Below are 19,079 nucleotides of genomic sequence, written 5' to 3' on the forward strand. Positions count from 1 at the left end.
TATGTGGTGCACCCACATCTTGAATATTGTGTGCAATTTTGATCCCATCGCAAAAAAGACGTAGCAAAATTAGAAAAGGGAACAAGAAGGGCAACCAAAATGATCAGGGGCCAAGAGCAGTTGCCATACCAAGAGAGACTTAAAAAAAGGCTAGGACTTCTCCTTTCCAAACTGAGAAAGCTGAGGGGGAATATGACAGAGGTCTATAAAATCATGAAGGGTATGGACCAAGTGAACAAGAAATTGTTGTTTACCAAGTCCCAAAATATTAGAACTAAGAGGCACCCACTGAAACTGGCAGGTGACAAATTTAAAATTAATAAGAAAGGATACTTTTTTATACAACACACTGTTAACTTGTGGAATTCATTGCCACAGAAGGTGATAGAAGCATAGCCAGATCCAAAAAGGGACTACATAAGTTCATAGATGTTCGACCTATTAATAGCTATTGAATAGAACAGTTGGAAATGTTTCCTCTGGCATCTCTAAACAAATAATGGTGGATGCCAGGGAGAGTACTAAATAGGGGATAGATCACCCTAGACATATCCGGTTCAGTGCTCTCCCTATTATCCACTTCTGCCAATGCCAGGAACAGGATAGTGAACTAGAGGGATCATTGGTCTGACCCAGTATGGCACTTATTAGACTAGCCAACTGCCTGCCAAGAATGATGGGTGGGAGTGGGTGGGGATGGAGCCCTGTGCCCCCGCCCGGGTTTGCTCCCCCCTTCCCTTCTGCTGTTTGGGGTCTGGGCCTGCTCACCCCCTCCCTGCCGCAACAGCAGGGGGAGGAGACGAGTGGGCCCAGGCCCGATGCAGGGGAGGACAGGCCTGTGGGTGGGGAGAAGCCGGCCCACCATGGCAGGGGAGGGGAGCAGTGGGCCTGGGCTGATCCAGCGGCACTGGGGGGGATGGCAGGAGCAGGTTTGGAGCTGACACAGTGGAGGGAGGGGTGGGGGAGGAGTGGGCTCGGTCTCGAGGAGGTGGAAAGGCCCACTTTTCCCCTCCCCGCACTGCTGCCATGTCAGGCTGTGTCAGGTCAGGCCCAGCCTGCAGCTCCTCCCCGCCCCCCCCATTGCCACAGTGGGCCAGCTTCTCCCTTCGCCTTGGGCTTGCTCCTCCTCCCCCATCCTGCGTTGGGCCCAGGCCCACTCCTCCCCCTCCCCCAACTGCTGTCACTGCCACCACGGTGCAGCCACTCCTCCTGCCACCTATGTCACACCCACTCCTCCCTCCACCACTGCCATGTTGGCTCTGCAGGCAGCGGGCTGAGGATAGCACCAGTGGCTTCGCTCCCCACCCCCAGTGATATCCCAGCCCCACTCCCCCCACCCCGTGCTGCTGCCACCACCTCCAAAGAGCAAGGGTTGGTGGCGAGGCCAGCTCTGCTGGCCTCGCCCCTCCCCTCCATCCTCTGGCAGCACCTGCAGGGAGCAGGGCGGGAGGAGACAAGGTGGGTGCTGCTGGTCTCACCCCCGTGTTCCATCTGCTCCATTGCCACTGCCTCCAGGAAGCAGGGCAGGGGGAGGGGGAGGCGAGCTCCCCCCAGCGCTCCATTAGGGCTGGAAGGGGCCTCGGAAGACTGAGTCCAGCCCCCTGCCCCAGGAGCAGGAAGTCAGCTGGGGTCACAGGGTCCCAGCAATATAAACATCCAAATTTTTCTTGAAGGTGTTCAAAGTAGGTGTTTGAACCACCTCCAATGGCAGGCTATTCCAGACCTTGGGGACTCAAGACGGTAAAGAAATTTTGCCTTATGTCCAGTTTGAAATGGTCTTGCAGGAGTTTATAACCATTCGACCTTGTCATCCCCTGAGGTGCTCTGGTGAACAGTCATTACCCCAGATCCTGGTGGTCACCCCGATAAACTTATAGGTGGCCATCAGATCACCCCTGAGCCTGCGCTTTTCCAGGCTGAAGAATCCCATAGCTCTCAGCCTGTCGTCGTAAGGTCTGTTTTCCTGACCTCTGATCACGCACGTGGCTCTTTTCCAGACTCTCTCAAGCTTGTCCACATCCTTTTTGAATTGGGAAGCCCAAAACTGGACGCAGTACTCCAGCTGCGGTCTCACCAGGCCAAGTACAAGGGGAGAATGATGTCCTGGGATTTGCTTGAGAAGCACCTACGGATGCAAGCCAGCATTTTGCTCACTTTACTAGCCGCGGTGCTCACTTTACTAGCCGAAGGTAGTAATGAAGCTTCTAAGGGGTTTTTTTAATGTTATTTTCCTTTTGGGAAATACCTCTCTTTTTTCCATAATTTGCACAAAAGCACCTTTACTATTTACATCTGTAGGCTTCTCAATTGAAATTAGAAAATATTTTTCTCATCCTTAACTTAGAAAAAAAAGCCCAGAAAAACAAAGAAAGTGGGAAGCATAAAAGAAGACATTTAAAAAAAAATGTTTGGACCATGGGTTAGGTTCCAGAATACTAAGTTTTAGAGGCAAAAGCCATGGTATTGCAAAACAACTCTACAAAGCAGCTGACTAAGTACTCATGTAGAACACTGAACACATACACATAGATGCTTAGAGATCAGTGTAAAGGTCATGATAGCTTGAGGAATTTTGCTTGCACAACCCAGAGAATACGTACCTGAAGTATTGTGGGGACCTGTGACAGAATTTGGGGGGGGGTTTGGTTTTTTTTAAGTAGTTAGCTTTGGATACCAGCAAATGTGCAGACTGAAGGCAAAATCCTGGCTATAACACAATCCACGAAGTTATGCTTCCATTTGCTTGCTCACAGCTGCTGTCTGTGCTAATCCAGCATTTGTGTTCAACCACAGCTTAAAATAGCATTGAGTGCTTATCATGGGAAGGCTTTCTGCACTATCAACCCTACACCTGTACTGCAAATGGATTATATCTATAATGCAGCTGTTGCTGTGACTTCAGTATAATGTGGACAGATCCAAACCCACCTTAAATGACCTAGCACAGATACTGGTGTCAGTAGCCGCAGTAGCACAAGGTTCAGGACAGACTAACTAACTGAGGACCTATGTTGTTAAATAGAAGTCTACCAGGTTCTCCAATCTGTGCTGACTGCTACAAGAATCCAACACCTTATAGACTAACTAAATCACAGATGTATACCATAAGCTCTAGTGAGCCTGAGCTCACTTCATCAGGTGCTGTGGAAGGAGATGTGCACAGTGGAGACTGCATTGAACAGTGCTACCACAGTTTGGGTCTGCAGTGTAAAAGCAGATTTTCACAAGTGCTCAATACCCAAGGACTCTCATATAGAGAGACCTGAATAAACTAACTAGCTCTAAACAGGGCTGTTTGGCAAGGTTGAAAATCTTAGCCCAAGTGTTGGTGTAGTTGATTCCTTTGTAAATTCTTTCCCTCTCAAATGCAGAGCTTCTATTTAAAAAGTTACACCAGAAGCAGAAATCTACATATCCAGCCTTTTAAACATAAAGGGAAAGTCTAAATATAAAAATTCCAAGCCACTCTATTTAAACAAGTAGGAAGGGATGGAGCTTGACAAATCTTAAGAAATGTGACTGATAATGTGCTTTAGTCTGAGAAATACTTCAAAATTAAGCAGAATAATGTTTAAAAAAAATTTTTTTTTCAAACTTTCTGCCTAATTCATCCTATTATTAACTATGTTTCATTAGAGTATGTTTAATGAAGCACAAACATTTAAAAAAAGATACTTGGCAAGATATTTTCCATATTTTTCTTATTATACCTTCTAATAAAAAAATATTTACAAGTTGCTTCCTACCCAAATAGGAACATGACAAAATTATGTCCTTCTGGAAGCTGAAGTTTGCCTGATTAGCTGTTTTCCCCTCCATCCCTTGCAATACTTTCATTGATTTAAGACTCTTTCATACGTGTTTTCTTTCTCTACTGGTGCTCTAGCAGGCAGCATTCTTCATGGCATGTTACTTTATGCAAACTCATGTGTTAGCATATATACTGTATTTGGGGAATGTTTCCCTGTTCAAACTTATTTACTTTTCCACACCACCTCTCTTGGGGTTCCTCAATTCTTCTTAGTTGTTCACCTATCTTAACAGTCCTTAGTAGGTACATCAATTAGTTGCTCTGGCAGATTAGGGTTACTACTGTCAGTACATCCACTTTTTTAAATATTCCAGAATGTATTTTGTGTTTATTGCTCTATACTAGCTACCTGACTTAAGCCTTTCTGTTATTCATACCTTATTTTACGGTCTCTTGCTTGTTATGTATTTACTGACAAGCAATGCTTGGGCATTTGAGTTACTCAGGTTGAGTCTAATTTTAATACAGCTTACACTTGCTGGTTTACAGCAAAGGCTATACCCATCAACATTACCTAATCTTATCCTAGACTACACTATGTATTTGCTATGTAACAAACCTAAATGTTTATATGATTACAGTACCACAATCAGTGCAGAATGTTCAATGTCAGGTACTGTAATGCTGTAACAAACTATAATGTCCAGAAGCCTCCAGGGCACTGGAGAACTGTAGTGTAAACAGCAACTCCCAAAAGCCTCCAAGAAACTAAAAAAATAAACTGCAACATATACTACAACTCCCAAAAGGTGGTAGGGTGCAAAAGAAAGCAAAACAAGCTGTGTGGGAGTGCAAGTTGTACAGAGAAAAAAAAAGTGCATGGCCAGAAAGTCAGCTGGAGCAGTAGAGCTAAAATTGCAAGTTGCAACAGTGAGGCTCAAAGGTAAAGCCCAGACAAACAGCAATTAAGCGCTTTATGAAACCAAAAAATTGGTTTAAAAGCCAGTTGTGGGAGGGTTTAAGGTTCACAAGTGTGTATCTCATGGTGTTAGTGTTTTTTACCGATTACCTGTTCTTAAGGAATTTCACCACAATGTCACTGTTTACTTCCTGTTACCCTAATCCTAAGTGTATGTACCTTAATGTTAACGTTTATTTACCTGTCTGTCCCCCTCACCTTAGCCCACTGGCTTGTAACACTAATTCCTAGCATTTCCTATATAAAAGTTTTTTTAAAAGTGTAACTGGGCTTCCTGTACCAGTTCCTGAGGGTGTGGGGTTAGGCAAAGTATGAACACAAACAATGAAGTGCATAATGACTGATCTTGTTAAAAACATTATTTCTAATTCCTCTGGTGACAGGATGGGTTTTATCACCACAGAAGCTCCTCAGGTTAGCTAATGAAAAGCAGATTCTGACAATTTGTAGTGATGAGGTTCAGCCAAACAAATCTCAAGCTTTGAAAGCACTTAAGATAAAATACAGGTAAAAGGGAAACACTCCTGACTTCTGACCCTTAACAGGGAGATGAGCCATCCTCATTAGAGGCAAGATAAAACAGTACTCAATTTCACATAGCACTTAGTTTATTGAGCTCAGAAGCCAGGGTTGGTTTTTCATGCAGATTTATGCTGCTTCAATCAATCTCCAGTTGATGTTATTTTTTAAATGGTGAAAACATGCTTGTAAATAATAATGATAAGAAAATTATACTCTAATAATATGTAACATCTGTTCCTTTATAGAACAATGATTCATGGTATTTACTCCAGATAACAAGGACACAATGTTCATTAAAATGCACGGCAAGCATGCTGAAATATATCAAAAGCAGTTTAAAAAAATCAAAGCAGATTTATATACTAATCAAAGGTTAGTTTTAATAGTAAAATCTTTTATTCTTCTGACCTAAGTATCCTTCTCTAGTTCTATTCCAGTAAAACTCTTGATGTTGGAAATGGAAGTGCAAAGACGGTAACAAATAATAATATCTACTTCTCAGAGTGCTTTTCATCCCTAAAGAAACCCTTTCAAAATGAAATTGCTTACAAATACACCTTGAGAATGTCTGCCTTTCAAATAATTCACTGAATTGATCATTGTTATAGTATGTTGATTTAGTCTGTGATTACATTAACATTTAACACACTGGAATTATGTTACCTTTTGAAGTAATCATTCAGTGATTCCTGACTAGCTTATAAGAATGTTCAAATACTCAATTTATAGAAACGATGTTCCAGTTGCATTTTCGTTTAAAGAAGCCATATGGCAATCTCATTACCTCTCACAGAAGAAATCTGAACATCTCTGTAATTAAAAAGATGAAACAAACTAATATGATGTCTGATTTCCTCTGACATCTTCTATAATGGAATAATATTTCAAAAAGATTATAAATCCCAAGTAGTATTATTAGATGCACTAAATTATATACAGTAGATTCCTGTTCTATGCATAGCCCTTTTTCCCCAACAAAATTACACAAGTAAGTGGACTATGACAATAAGTAGAATGAGGATGAGGAAAAAAAAGGAGTTAGAAATGAGTAGCAAAATTTCTGGTCATAATGTGGCATTGCACTGCCACAGATCTATTTTTTTCTTTTAGTCAGTTGAAGAGACTCACTAGCAAATAAACAGAAAAGTATGGCAATGGCTGTTCAATCACATCGTATGCCCCATTGTGTTCTTACACTTGACCAGCCACATGTAAACAGTGAAAAAATAATCCCATGTATAACAAATCAGGTTTCTCTCTCTCAGACATGCAGCTAAATGAATGATACATCATGGATGATGTAGTGGTTAAGGGCAGGAAGCATATCAAGTATATCACAAAAAAGGGAAATGTGCTTATTTAATTTAAAACAACAAAAAACTTCATGTAATAATTCTACAAATTATTCAGGGGTTTATTAATTTGAAACATCATAAATTGTCTGTCTGTTGTTAGCAGAAGCCTTTGTCCATGCACTACTTATTCTTTGCATTATTCAACGAATCAATCCTAGGCTTTCTTTTTCTAGTTTTGGTTTATTCAAGAAAACAAAATATGCTAAAAGCCAATATGCAAATAGCTAAGTAAAATATAATCCAATAGATAGCAAGAGTTTCTGTTCTACAAGACAAGAAAATACCTAATATTTGATAAAGCAGAAACTATCATACAAAGCAAAAAAGAAAAGTGTTTGAAACGTCTATTACATTTGTAAATTCCACAGTGAAAACAAAACATATTTCACTGTTAAAAAAAATCCTGCCTTTTTCCATTCTTTATATTTAAACACACCCTTATTGTACCATGAAAGGGAATTTTTTCACATGGTTTTATACTTTCATTAGTTTCAAGGACTTTCTTTCAACGTCTGCTTTCTACACAGAACAGTGCATATGGGCCAATTCTCCTCTCAGATCATGCATCAAGACAGCTGAAGTTATTGAAAAGTCTCATTGTGAGCCCTGTAGATGCTGAATCAGGTCCTAATGCTGATATCATTCTGAAGAAATTTGCATTGAAATCAATGTAATTACTTAAGCAAAGTAAGCACCAGACAACATGTAAATAAAATAGGGGTTGGAGAACAAGTGATGCAACCACAGTTTAATTGTTCTACCTTTGTAAAGTCTTTCACTGTACTTTGAAAAAAATCTGACATCTGTAAATTCACTAATCCTCATAAAACAGGTATGGTGATATTGTTCTGCTTCTATATTGATGGCTACTCCTGTTTGCTTTGTTCACATATTTCTTACAGAAGATTGCAAAACAAACGTACATTTTTCGGACTACCACAAGTCGGAAAATATTACAGCTGCATCATTTAAAAGGTTTCTTTTTAATATTCTGAAAAATTAGATTCTAAACTAAATTTTGATTCTAGCTTGTTCCATATTAATAGAAGGCATTAGCCTTCACTCAGGCTTCTCTTCCCCACAATTGTTTCTTTTTTCCCCAACCACATCTAGTAGCCCCTGTCTGTGCTGCAATCTGAAGTTAATTCAGGGTCTGTCTGCATGGGACATACCACTCCTACACCACACATGTAAATGGAACTGTATCAGTGTGGTGCTATGTGCAAACAAGTAAGCTCCACCACAAGGGTTACACTATTTCCAGTTCAGGAACTAGCACACACAGAGTGGGTACAGTGTTTCACAGGACAGCAGTGGCATGTCTCAGCATGGCATTACCTTATACCATAGAAAATAACTTTTCATTAGTATGTGCACTCAGTTTCATCCCTCCCTCTTCTGGGACAAAGTTTGTCTTCTATCTTCTTGGGAAATGCAGCCCACTAAATGCACTTATTCCCTTCCCCTTTCCCCCAATCTGAATTGATCTAATGGAATCTGTAGGTTTTCAGCTCTTTAGATAGACAATCTAATCTCCAGATCTGCATGGATCTCAGCTTTCCTCCACCATTCTGAGATTCCTTGACACCATGATTATTGTGGAAACCAGGCTGCTCACAGGAACCCTTGATCAATGCTGTTCCATAAAGTGGGGTTATATTAGTTATTGCTCCACTCTGCCCTATGGATTTCAAGGAGAGGTATGGCCAGAGGAACCATGCTCCAGTTCACCTCAACACCCTCTAAAACCCAAAGATTGTCATGCTCATGAAGTTCTACAGGTCTTCCACAGGACATGGGAAAGCATACTGCATCTCTCAACTCTTATACAGTTCCCACACGTTCATTTTCTAGGTTCAGCCTTCCTTTTGTTCACAATAGTAGACAAGCATGGGACGTCTGGGCTTAGTTGATAAAACAGGAACATTACAATCACGTAGAGAGCACAGAAAAGGTATTTCAACCATAGACTAATATAACAGAGGCACGCAGCTAAACAAATGGATTAAGTGAGAGATTTTTTTGGAAACACCATGCACATGATTCTGAATCTGTCCCCTTCCCCTGAAAAACAAAATTCACTGGGTCACACTGAACAGTCATTTGCTTTCCCTTTTGCTCGGTACTGGCACCTTCCTGAAAACTGAAACCAGAGTATATCATAGCCAAGTCTGGAACCCAATTCAAACAATAATTTCTAGGCTTTGTCTATGGAAATATCTTGGTGATATCCTTTACAAAACCGCTCACTGCTTTTCTTCATTTCCAATATGCTATGTTTGCCTGTGCAATGCAGAACAGAAGGATATTCAGTAAGAATTTATAAAAGGGCCACTTTTTTGATAGATGTGTGTAGGAGGGAATCTATGGTGCCTAGAAAAATGAACTACTGGAATATGTGTTACAATGACAGCCCCATGTAGAAGAGAAAAAAAATATAGGGCCAAGTTCTGTTTGTCATCCAAATGTGCACTGGGCTACCCATATAGATCACAATGAAGAAATGTGGCCAAGATTTGTAGCTCCAACTTCCACCAATCTATGCCAAATCTATTGGCCATTTGGGACACTGCAGTTGAAATGTGTTAGTTTATGTGATCAGCAGCACACAGGGGAAGTGATGTGATCAGCAGCACACCAGGGAAGTGATATAGCTATCATGACTTTCCTTGATCTCCAGCTTGAATAACTAGGTACCCATACACTGCTGGATCAACTAGAGGTAGCCTTCAAGAAGCAAGACTTGAACTTATATCCCAGATCCACAGTAAGAGACCTTATTACACCCCATATTGCAAACTTTTGTAGACTTAATATTGATTTAGGCCAGCAATGAAACCTATTAATAATGGCCATGAAATGATCTGCTGGCTATTTTACTCTGTGATCAAAAGGCAACCCTATAAATGACTTCAAGCCATATCCTTTCTACTAATCAAGCACATCACATCCCAACCTTATCAAATGCCTGAACAAAGCACTAACATGTCTACTTCTGTAATGTTCTGTCACCTTAGCCTTAAAGATAAGTCACAAAAAATGAGGAGCTTGAGAACTTAACCACCTTCTGCATAAACAGCTTTTTTGGGACTTATGTAAGAATGGGATCACACTTATGTGTCTAAGACTGGGGTAGGCAATTATTTTGGGTGGAGGGCTGCTTACTGAGTTTTGGCAAACCATCCAGTGCCACATGACAGGAAGCCGGGGGCAGATTAATATTTATTTTCTAAATTTTTTTTAAGGGTCCCAATGCCCTGGTGGGCCACATCTGGCCTGTGGGCCACATTTTGCCTGCCCCTGGTCTAGGAGTATTTAGGAAGAATAGGTGTTAGAGGAACTAACTATGCTTATTGTGGAAGGGTTACTGTGGGAACTGAGATTTCATTGGTTTTTCCATGGGCAATGAACAATGTCTCTTAGATAACATCAGTTAGTAAAGGTTTCAGTATATTTTCAGTATACTGAAGTCTTTTCTTTTTTTTTTCACCTTTTGCTTCCAACCATTTTCACATGTTATTTATAAGCTGGGTCTTATTTAAAAATAATTGTACTATTACTAAAAAAAAAATGGTGGTGATGAGTGGGAATTGAGGCAGAAGTATAGTTTAACTCGTCACTGAAACTGTACCCACATTTGCTCACACAAATTCAACTGCCAATTCTGAGCGCTTTAGATGCCTAGAAAATTTCTGTTGGGTTTTTTTGGTTCTGTTTTGTTCGTTTTTCGGTTTTTTTGGTGCCTTTAAATTCAGAACGTTAATAACCTGCCAGTACTACTGACTGTGCTGCAGGCTGTTTACTGTTTCTGATTGCTTGACAATGAGATTAAAAATAATGAAAAACAACACTACTAACAATAATTTTCTCTTTTATGCTGTCCTTGTGTAATTTGAAAAGCTAGCTATGGTAATTTTTTTCATATGATGTAAAACAAAAAATGCAGTATACAATAAATTAGTCCTAGACTCACAAGGAGATTTTTCATATCAGATTTTGAATGCAAGCATGCAGATATTAGAAGGTGCTTAAGAAATATCATTACAAATAAAATAACATTCTGAGGTGCTTCTAAAAATTCTTTTTCCAAAACATAAGCATGGAAATTAATGTTTGAATTTCTATTAGTTTTCTATGGTTATTTTTTTCTTTTTAAAGTCTATCAAGCCTGAGTAAGAATCACTAGGTAATCTAGGATATACATTCAGACAAAACTAATGCTGATGTTTTTTAACAGTAAACTGAAACATCTGATTGAATGGCAAGAAATGGGTGGAGGAATTTGGAAAGAAAGGAAAGACATCTGTTCCTAGTGCAGTGTTTAAAGCCATGCCTAAGAGAAATCATGCTTGTTTCTTGTCATTGGAATGGAAAGCAAAGATCATTATTTATAACTTTTAAAGCAAATGCTGACGTTTACAAACAAACAGGAACACATTGTGCTAGAAATATTTAGTATCATATAATTATTTATGATCAGGCAATTCCAACCAAATTTGCTTTGTTTCCTTTGAGATTGAAAGTGATCATCTATTTCTCTCTGAGTATCTAATATTCTGACATTCTGTGATAATGTGACTAATCTGGGGAACAAAGGGCTACAATTCCCAGAGATAAACTCAAAGATTGAGAACTGCTTTGGAGAATCACATGCGCATGCAGCACTTGTAATTCTGCACTGTGGTAGATACTATGGTTTTTCTAAGTGTGGCAGTTTTAGAATTTGCTTTATGGTAAAAAAAAAAAAAGACATTAACTTCTTGTTAAACATAAGCAATAAAACGTAAAGGCTGCTTGTCAATTCCACTGAAATAATGATAATCGTATAAATTGCATCATAATAAGTTCTTTTAAATCATACCCAAATGATGTGATACATCCTATCATCTAGCAAATCAATATAACATGAGCTACTGTAACATGAGCTGATATAAATGCTGCATTAGACACTTGTTTCTGGCTCTGAAATCTGTTAAGTTCCAGGAGAGCTCGGAAGAAGGTGCTTTCTTTGCTTTGCCCTTCTTCCCTCACTTTAAAAAAAAAATATATTGATTCTGGTTCCAGCTTAGTTTAGAGAAGTTCCATGCTTGCTGTCGACTACTTGCAGTCTGTAAGCATCTATCCTTCCAATGAGTACCACCAGAGTACAGAAAGCTGTTGGCACTACTTCATTCTGCCTATATAAGCGATGCAAGGACCAGTGGTTTAGGAATTTGCTATGCTAAATTGCTGCAACTGGGCATTAACCCACTCAAGAAATATTCAGCTGCTTTCAGGCCCTTTAACCATGCAGCCAGGAAGCAGCTTAGTATCTAGCCCATTATTCTTGTAGTCCATTGCAAAGAAGGTAGCTGCATTGAAGGGGAGGAAGAGGAGGGGCTGTGCAAAGTTTTCTTGCTTTTTTAAAATGTCATCTTATATTCCACCCATTCTGATAAAAAGGGAAACTGAATAAGTACTCTGGCAGTTTTAAACTGTTCACTTTAAAGTGGCTCAAATTCTTTCCTGCTTGCACATCTTTAGTGCCAATCATTCAGAAAACTGCTTTTAGGACAGAGGACAGAGCATGGCCTATACTTTGTAATGTACCCAACCCCTGCTTAGAAAAGTTCTCTTTGATTTGCATCACATGACTACTTTCTGAAGGAGCTAAGTCCTTTTTCTTAAAGCTGCACAGAAATGGTGCACACATTCATTTTACCTAATTTTAGTGAAATTTGAAAAATACTGGTTTAAACACTTAGCCTGAATGAAAGTATTTATGGATTCACATTTTTGGTTAGGAGTCAATATAAAAGAGTATGAGAGAGAGAGAGAAGGAAATACCCAGTGAAAATTTAGAGTAAAAATGGAAGAAAAAGCAGGCAGAGCAAAAACAAAGAAGGAAGGAATATATCATGGAAAAGGCACCAGAGGAGGAAAGAATAAAGAATTCTAATGAAACATCGTGGGTCTGTTTCTCTCCTTAAGATTTCTTACATAAATGTAATTAGGAAGAATTCCACTCAGGATAAATCTGGCATGAGTCAAGAGAAGAATTATCCTGTTGAACTTATTTGCTATACCCCAAGAGAACTCCTTCAAAAAGTACTTCATAAACCTCAGACTCAACAAGCTTCACTCATCCTTAATTCAAAAAGTGAGAATGTTCTGTGTCACAGCACAGAAATAATACTTAGTAAAAACATATGGAGTTCCACAACTCCTTTGAATAACATTTTTTATGCACAACTCCTTTGCATAACTCACCCTCAGGGGGAGGGATCTCTTTTCTTCTTCTAGCACTCATTTTTTCCCATTACCTTTAGTCTAGTATAGAAAATCCCTTTCCAGCAGTGCCATAAAAACATTCAGAAAACAGGTACTACAATCATATTGGAAAACGCAGTGGTGGATCAAGGCAGTGCTGCTGGGAATCTTAGGGACTTTTAATAATCACTGTGCATAACCCCTGAAGTCAGTGCATGTTTCACTGCACAAATGCATGTCACTGCATTCTATTCGTTTCCCATATCTTTTCTTCCCAATGGCAAGTTCTATGTAACCAGGACATACTGCTTGAATGGAGATGGTTCATTGCCATTTAAGGAAAGGAGGACAATTTTCTCACCCATTACTCTGTGATGAGTTAATTAATTAGCCCAATAAATTTGTTCTTTACAATGGGAAACTAGCACAGAGCTTTTTAAAAATAACAATTACTGGTTTCTTTTTTAAACTAGTTTCAAAAGAAGAAACCCTGCATTAAACGTTGTATAGTTTAGGAAACTACTACATAGCAGCAAAACTACATTAGACTTTCTGATTTTTCCATAGTGTCCTTGGATAGATACACCACCCAGTAGACCATGTTAAATGCTCCAAATGTAACAGGAAATAAAATGCGCGCATATTTGTCTATCTTACTGGTGCCAGAGTTGGAGACTGGAGGAGCAGGAGGAACTATAGCAGACGCCTTTACAGACACTCCCAAAGTATTAGCTGTGGTCTGAATCTGCTCCAGTCTAGATCCGAGCAAATGATGCATGGATGGAGATCCAGCTGTGGTATGCTGGGATATATATCCAGTTAAAATTGGGGTGGAGGGAGGAGCTGGAGGTGTAGCTCTTGCAGAAGCCAATGTTTCTGTTGCACTGGCACGACTGAAAGGGTTTGGACTTGATGCTGAAAGAGTGTGGAGTGTAATGTCAGAAGACCCCTGAGTTACAGTAGAAGGTTGGATGGAACTGTTTCCTGTGTCAGTTCGGTTCCCACCATCACCTTCCAACTGTACTGTGGCATTTGTTCTTTTCCTCACATTGGAATTGGCATCTGTATTCTGCAAAGTTTCAAGAAATAATATTAATCAATTTAATTTTAAAGCACTTAAACTGAAATAATGGAATCTTTTTAAACAAGACCTAATGTAATAACAGTCATGGATACTGAAGTTATCTTTGAGCCTGGCAATCAAAATACTGCATACTTATGAACCTGGATTTAACTGTATATAAAAAAAACTGTCAGCAAGAAAACTCCTAAGGCTAGGTGCAAGCATTCAAAAAGCCTGAGATGGAATCAATCTAAGTTATGCAGTTTTTGGTAAGCCGCATAGTTTAAATCAGTAGCAAGCAGAACACACATTTGGCCTTTGGTTGGGGCAGGTGGGGTGGGGGTGAGGAGCAAATCTTAGCTGGTTCTGCCATTTTTAAACCAGCCTCTGTGTGCCAAACTTCTGTTCTGTAATGGACCGATTTCTGATCACTTATACCAGTAGAAGTGTAATGTTTGTATCTGGCCATAGGCTATGTGTGGCCATAATACTAACATAGCCATATCTAAAACTATCAGCAGAAAGTAACATCAATTCAAGTTGGCTACCTTAATGTAAGACTATGGATAAGCCTGCCTTCTAACCATTGTAAAAAAGGAGTGGGCCTTCCACTTGGGAGTGCACATTAGCTCTTACATTTGGATGCCCCATAGGGTTACAAGTTATCTGTGTCAGGCTACCTTGAATGAAATTGGTTTAAAGTTGCAAGAACTTGCTACATGTCTATCACTACAGAAGCATGCAGCTGTAACAGTTACTTGGTATATCAATATCATTTGGTATTGATACAATTATTATTTCTGTCTAAAACCTAAAAATTGTTGTTTAAGCTTCCCTGTTGGGGGAGTAAGGGGAGCACAGTAATATTTTTAACTCTGGGATCAGATTCACTGGTGGGCTCTCACTGCTTTGATGATGTAAAACAGATCAAACCCAAACTTAATAGGCAGTCAGTTTATAGTGCTTTGGTATCAACAGTGTTGCATAAAGCACTTAGAGTACATCATGGAATCTGGCCTGTCTTCTACTGGTGTTGTCATTAAACTTTAAATATTTGTCCAGAAACAGTTGCCACACTGTAGCCTAAAGATATTGTAACACTGCACTCTCCTGGAGGCCATTGTGCATGCTGGCAAATGCTGATGTTTCCTTGATGACAGCATTCCACCTTTCACAGGAGCTTTAAAATGACATTTTGCAACAAGACAAAAAAATAGTGATTTAAAATAATTGTTATTTGAAAGACAAATGGCTGGAAACTATTCTTTATCTATGCTGTGTGCCCTTTCACAGCATGTATTTCATCTTGGCAGCAGGTTGTAACTATTTTACATGAAACTGAATGGTCATTTTATTGAAAACAGAAGAAAGCTAAAAGCTTGTACATCTCCTTTCTTTTTAATAAAAATAAGCATTAAAATCTCAAAAATATTTAGCATTGAAATCTTTAACCGAGTGAAATGTAAGTTCATATCCCTTCACCAAATAATTACAGTCAATTAATCTCTATGTTGTAATAAACACAAGCATAACAACAAGCATTCTCATTTGTCAGCTAATAAAATCCAGCTAAAAGCAAAGATAGAGCACTGAACTGAGATTGAGAAGCAGAAACAAGCAGTTCTACACCAGATACAAGAGATCTCGAAAATCATGTGCCTATTTATTATCGTTAAAAATGGACAAACTGCAGCAGAATAGATCATGGATGCCAATACCCTCATCCATGCCCATCCAAGTATGGAAAGCAGAACTGCAGCATATTTTGTAGACTATGACCACCTTGAAAATGAACTACCATTATATACTGCACTGGTCCTTACAAGGCACAGACATTAACTAATGACAATATTTAATTAACTATCACATCAGCAGCTTTCTTATGGGTCTGGCCATGACATTTGGTTGACACTAACATTTCCCCACTATAAGGGACTGGAAGACTGAATGTATGATACTATGTTTCCAGGATGAGGGGGACTATTTTTCACAGCAGCAAATAATAACTGTTTAGCTGCAGCCTGAATTGAAAGAAACTAGTCTGATTATTCACTTGAATAAGAGAACTGAACCTCCCTTTCTAGGTCAGATCAAAATTGACATCAGCCTAATATTCCAAAAATGGTGAAGAAAACAACTCAATAATCCTTCAAAACCTGGGAGAGGATATTAAAGCAAAACCTTAAGCATAAGCATAGTCCACTGTTATTAATGGGCATAGTCCACAGTTATTAATGAAGAAGAAATACCATGGGATGAAAAGATCTGGGAGAATTGTTGGACAAATAAAGCAGCAAATTTGGAGCAATCTAAATGGGAGGAGACGTTGTTCCACCTAAAACTAAACATGCAGTGCTCACTCTAACAAATATATAACTTCCTTAAGAAGGGCATTGTTATTCAAATGGAAGAACGGTTTTTTACCTGAGAGGAAAGCACTATTTTAAAATCTAAAGTTAGGCATTGCAATGGTCAGAATGATCTCTTTGTGCATCCAGCTCTAAGTGCCTTTAGAGCCTAAATCTCATTGACTTTCAATAAGATCTGGGCTTGAGGCCCAGGACTAGTTTTACAGGGATGGAGAGAAAGAACAAAGGAGGAACAAAAAGCAGTCTAACCAATTTCCACTAATGGGGAAGAGGGAGAAAAATGCAACCTCGCGCTGCTGAGCTCTTCCTGTTCTATCTGCATTGAATTACATCCTCTGCCAAAAAACAAAGCAAACACAAACAAACAAACAAAAAAAAGCCAAACCCTTTCTAGGTTCTGGCAAGAAGGAGGGAGCGGGGGGAGAGCTGCACCTACCTATTGCATCATATGTGATTACCTTTTTTTCCACAGGAGGCAGGAAAATGAGGAAAGTTGCCAGTCAGAGGGCGTTTCCTTCTTGACCCATTTGAAAATAGCTCAAAGGCTGCAGCTCCTTCTCTCATGGCCAAACTGCTTTCAGCAGAGGCCAAAATCCTGTTTCTAGCAGTAAAATTAGGAGATTTGGAGACACAGATATATGCAAAGCCTCAATTTATCTGAAGCTGCCACACATAGTATATGCCAGTTCAACTTTGATATATCTATCTCAGTCTCTATGGTTTTGAATCTCCCTTTTCTACTGCCAGTTGATAATCACCTTATTTATTTATTCCATATTGCTACATCTTGAAATGAATTAATTTATTGCGTAAAAACAAGAGAAAATTATAGTTCCTGAAAAAACACTACTGTTTCAAACAGAAATAGAGACTATAAGTTACTATTCCTTATATGCATCAGCACACACTGGTGTGCAATGTGGCTACATTGAGATTGCATGATGGGGACCCATGAAAAACAAAGCCAGTTTTGAGATCTCTACATTAAAATTAAAATAGCATGTTTAAGTATAAATTTGCTATGACAATACTGTAGGTACCCTGGCAGCCTATAAACATACATCAACTGAAGGCCAGCAAAGCTTAAATAAACGGAAGTCACTAAAAAATGTTGTGGGCGCAGCTACAAAAGATGCTTTACTCAAGCTTAGAGCTAATTACAGCACAGTCAGCATCACTATCTATAGGTGCAGATGCTTACTGTGCAATAATTTGCTCTAATTGCAAGTGCTGGCTGTGAAATGTGAAAGCTTGGACAGTGTCTCTTGCACAAAAAAGCAAGACAGGGACTGGGGCGAGACAGTTGTGGTACCAAGCCTGCCACAAAGAATATCAAATTTCATTAATGGCTTGCAATCCATTAGGTGTAACAGAGAGAGGAGCTTGTGGTATCTAATACCAGACCTATACCATAACATAATAAGAGCAATGGTTCTTCTAAAAGGAAAATTGTTAGCAAAGACCTGACACTCATTACATGCGTCTTTCCAAGCTAAGAAAGCCAGAGAAAAAGGTTGAGCCAGTGTAACTAAAGGCGGCAAGGAAACTACATATACATTTCAATTGAACTAGCAACTAAAGAAGAAAAAAGACTAAATATATTTTTCAAGCAAAACCAGTAAAAGGTGCATTGAATACAGGAAAAATGTCCTGTACCTGACATCCTCATACTTCCCAAAACAGGCATCCGATATCTAAGGTGTCACAAATGTCTCAACCATTCAGCATGTCTGGAGTTTGGTAAATCACCTGTACAAGCTACTGCAAATCTGCTCCATTGGTAAACAAATACGCCAAAACAGGTCCAGTAACCAATGCCTCTAGGTATTCTGTTTGACCTCTCAAGGCCCATCACATTTAACTGCAGTGGCTGCAAAAAACACAAGCCTTCACACCTAAACAAATCCAAAAACAGGAACCAGGCAATTTAACAATAGTAATATGATGGTCACTCTTTTCCTCCCTGTTTTGTTCGGACTTTAATCGGCCAACCATCAAGGAAAAATGCTTTGAAGATATAAAATTAATACAGTATAAAAAGCAAGACAAAACTGGCAGCCAGGTGTGCAGTTTAGAAAAGATCAAGAAGCCACATTGTACCCAGCCCACGAGTGATTCTTAAAGCACTAGGTTTGAAAAAAACACTTTTAAGTACAACAGCGAGTAAATTTGCTACCTGCAAATACAAGTAGCAAATTTACTCGAGATTACTTGCTGTGCAGTAGTGCACATGTAGAAGTCTGACCGGGAGCAAATGTGCTCCTGATCATCTGGGCAGCAGGAAATTGCTCTCTGCCCTGGGAGCTGCCTGTTGTCAAGGTGAGCTCTGCCACCAGAACCAAAGCTTCACAATTGTGGTGCTGGGAGATCCTTATCTTTCAGCTTGAGCCCTGCAGTTTGGGGGGCCCTGGCTGGGAGACCCTTAGCAAAACAAGCAGGAAAAGGGTGACCATCATATTACAATTGTTATATTGCCTGAGTCCTGTTTTTGGATTTGTTTATGTGCGAAGACTTGTAGTTTACCATAGAATAAACTGTTCCAAAATTATTTACACGTGTAGATTATTTGCACATTATTTGCACATGGCTACCAAGTACACCCCTGAAACATGGAAGATGTCAAATTTTAGCCAATTTGGGATTTTCAACTTCATTGCAGAACAACATGGAAGTTTTGGGGATTTTTGCTTTTTTTACCTCTCTGCCTGCCACCTGACACCTCCAGGGAAGGAATGCTACCTGATCAACACATCAAAGAGCTACTCAACACAGCTCACAAAGACACTATCAT

At 39.5% G+C, this 19,079-nt stretch overlaps 1 protein-coding gene across 1 annotated transcript in view; it reads right to left on the reverse strand.

Annotated features, from left to right (window-relative positions):
- Positions 1-1,449: 1,449 nt before the first annotated feature.
- GABRA4 (gamma-aminobutyric acid type A receptor subunit alpha4) overlaps positions 1,450-19,079 on the reverse strand; it is an 89,893-nt gene continuing 72,263 nt past the window's right edge. The window contains exon 9 of the mRNA XM_090035875.1: positions 1,450-13,925. Coding sequence (XP_089892001.1) covers positions 13,395-13,925 — 531 coding nt within the window. The 3' untranslated portion in view covers positions 1,450-13,394. The remainder of the gene's footprint in view (positions 13,926-19,079) is intronic.

Source organism: Crocodylus siamensis, chromosome 2, assembly GCF_052110815.1.
Source record: "Crocodylus siamensis isolate JL-2025a chromosome 2, ASM5211081v1, whole genome shotgun sequence".
Taxonomy (NCBI): domain Eukaryota; kingdom Metazoa; phylum Chordata; order Crocodylia; family Crocodylidae; genus Crocodylus; species Crocodylus siamensis.